This window comes from Gavialis gangeticus, unplaced genomic scaffold, assembly GCF_001723915.1.
Source record: "Gavialis gangeticus isolate Ggan-Ray unplaced genomic scaffold, GavGan_comp1, whole genome shotgun sequence".
NCBI classification, from domain to species: domain Eukaryota; kingdom Metazoa; phylum Chordata; order Crocodylia; family Gavialidae; genus Gavialis; species Gavialis gangeticus.
The window spans coordinates 23,362,520-23,365,439 of NW_017728993.1; the positions used below are offsets into that span (position 1 = coordinate 23,362,520).

Consider the following 2,920-nt stretch of genomic DNA (forward strand, 5'->3'; position numbering starts at 1 on the left):
TATGGTTGGACATGCTGGTGATTTAGGATGGAAGGAGAAGAATGGAAAAGCGGGGGAATGCCATTCACAGTTCAATTCCTATTTTGATGCAGGGCCTTGCACAGACATGGAAATAAGAAAAAGAGCATCCTGTATTACTCAGTGGTGTCAACCTGCCTGGTGAACTGAATGGAGCAATGGGTTGTTTATTATTACTATTAACCAGGTTTCTCCCTAACAGAAGTTGAAAGTGGAGCAATTCTGGTTTTTCTTCCCCAAAAGGCTGCTCTCTTATGGCTGTACTCGCACATTTTCTGTGCATCACGCATGAGAAAAAGGCACTCGAGGCAGGTTGGGAAACACCTTGTTTTATTTGAGTTAGCCTAAAATATATAAGCTCTTCTATTTAATGTTGCTGTCTGCTGTGGGTCATGACCTAGTTACATTTCAGAAGTCAAGCTGCTGCCAAAGTGCCAGCTCTCCTCTACTTTATCCAGGTCAGGAAGAGAGGTGAACGGAACCGCTCTGGATGGAAAGGCCGGGAAGGGGTAAGAGATGGAGTGACTGACCATTGGTGGCAGGCTGGAGAGCGAGCGAACAAAAGGCAATTCCTGAAATACCAGTTTGCACGGATCCGCCTCTACCTGGGAAGAAACGAAGACCCCATCCGTGTCATCTCTGGCAGAGTTTTTGCCTGCCTGCTTTGTGCTGGCACTGGATTCAGGTGCGTACACTTCTGCTTTAATCCCATAATTGACTCTCTTGTCAGCCCAGTGAACTACTGGGTTGGGAAAGAACATTTCACTCTTCACCAGTTCAACCCACGCTTTGGCTTGTCGCTCCCGCCGGATAACTTTCCTCCAGTGCAAGAGAAACATGCAAGTGAAAAGCAAGATATAGCACAGCCCTATGCTCCCAAAGTAGAGAGGCAACCAACCTGAAAAGCAAAAGCAAATTGATAAAAAAAAAAACTCTGGGATGGCAATCTGCATGTTGTTTAGAGCCTGTCAGGAGCTATTCCACTACAAATAATACTAAACAATTCTGTGATTTTTTTCTTTTTATTATTAATCACGCATGCCCTTCTTTTAAATAGGAGAGCTGCTTTCCCCTCTGTTCCCTGTATCCTTCTCACCCGTTTAAGGTCCACACAAGTGAGTCTGAAGCTGGGACTTGAGTGACACCCAACTTTAATTAATCTTATAAAGCTAGTAATTCTGATGTCTGCTTTGAGAACAAGCTGCAGCTTTAAATCATAAAAGGAGCTGGCTCTGTACAAACATATACCAGCGCATGTTAGCAAAATAGGGTGAATGCATTGGGCTTTTCATTTCCAGTGTAGCTGAAATCAGATGCAATTGAAAGTGCTCAACAGGCTTCTGCATTGGTTTTACTAAATTGGTTTAAACCATAGTCCCTAACCTTTGATGGCCCACATGCACACAGCAGTACTGAGCAAATAATTCAGGGGGGCAACGTCATACTTAGCTCCCCCTGTCTACTATATCTTTAATTTCTGAGGCAGCAAGCAGCATGGGGCAGGAGGCGTTTGTACATGTTCCCCTGAAGCTGTGCTCTGGAGACCACCGGTGTTAATGAGCCATCTTTCATTAAATCAGTCAGGCAAGCCCGTGAGCTGTAAGGTTCAAATCCCAGCAGCAGGGGTGTAGGTTGTAGCCATGTTGGTCTAATAAAAGAGATCAGAAATCCCAGCAGCATTCATTTAGCTTGTCATACCAGAGAGATCTTAAATGCAGTCAGCGTAGAAGTCTTTAGCTGCACTACGTCTGGTCAAAGTCCTGTCTGCCCTGTGTTACATGTGCAGAGGCCTGGTGCTTGTAAGGATAAGACACAACACCAAGGGAAACCACTGCTTTAAGCTACTTGGAATAAGCTCTTGCAAGTGCAAGAGCATGAAAAAGGCCAGTTATGGGCTTGACCCAGGGGGCTGCCTTGTGCATATTCTGACTATTATGTAGGAGCGCAGCATCAATTGTCACAGTGGTCCCTTCTCATCTTAAAATATGTGGCTGTTACTAACAAATACCTTCCGACCAAGATTTATCATTCTTAATTCAAGCCAATACATAAAATTATACCCCACCCTGCGTAATCTTACATAGATAAAACCGTAGCTCAGCGGTTCCCGATCTGCAGTACGCGTGCCACCAGTGGTGCGCAGACAACCTGTCCGTGGGTACGTGTTAATAGATTTATTTTAACTACACGACAAAAAATATGCTGGTGGTACTTAAGGTGTTGAACAATTTGCTGGTGGTCCTGAGGGTTGTATCGTAAATGGGCGGTGCGCAATCAGTCCGAGTTTGGGAACCACTGCTGGAGATGGAAACACTGCCTCTTTGGGTCATTGCTTGTTACCACAGCCTTCCAAATTTTTCTCTGAGGTGGACTGTCTGTCCCAAGGTCAGAGCTATTATATTGGGTAGCAGCAACTGCATTTCATATCAAGCAGTGCTACATAGGAAGGCTGATGGCAGCATAGTATTGCCGTTTTCCAGCTGATCTCAGCTGCTGGTCACTGGTCTGCTCTCGTCATGTCATTCAATACTTCAAGGGGTGGGGAGAGGTACTACAAGATTTATAAGAAAATAAGCACTGTACTCACTGCTGGGGATAACCATTGTTGGCCCACAAATGCTCTTAGTGCATCAGAGGCTTGCGCTGGTTCCCACCCCTGGCCTGAAGAAGGGAAGGATGGAGACGGCGGTCCCAGCCAGGGCCTTGGGTGGCATAGAACTGCCGCCGCTTAGGCGTTCTAGGTTGTCACCGTGCAACAATAGCAAGTGCCGCATTGCCCCAAGCCCAGACCCACAGTGGCACCCACTGGAGGGGCATAAAACTTCAGCGACACCCTGCCGGGGACGGCATAAAACCTCAGCGACACCCCACTGGGTAGAGCACAAAGTCATCCCCATGCAGT

At 46.5% G+C, this 2,920-nt stretch overlaps 1 protein-coding gene across 1 annotated transcript; it reads right to left on the minus strand.

Moving 5' to 3' along the window:
• Positions 1-336: 336 nt before the first annotated feature.
• Positions 337-2,718, minus strand: TEX38 (testis expressed 38). The gene is made up of 2 exons (XM_019501358.1): positions 2,606-2,718; positions 337-916 (listed from the first exon to the last, which is right to left on the minus strand). The coding sequence occupies exons 1-2, from the start codon at positions 2,619-2,621 to the stop codon at positions 420-422; spliced, it is 513 nt and encodes a 170-aa protein (XP_019356903.1). The 5' UTR covers positions 2,622-2,718; the 3' UTR covers positions 337-419.
• Positions 2,719-2,920: the final 202 nt, after the last annotated feature.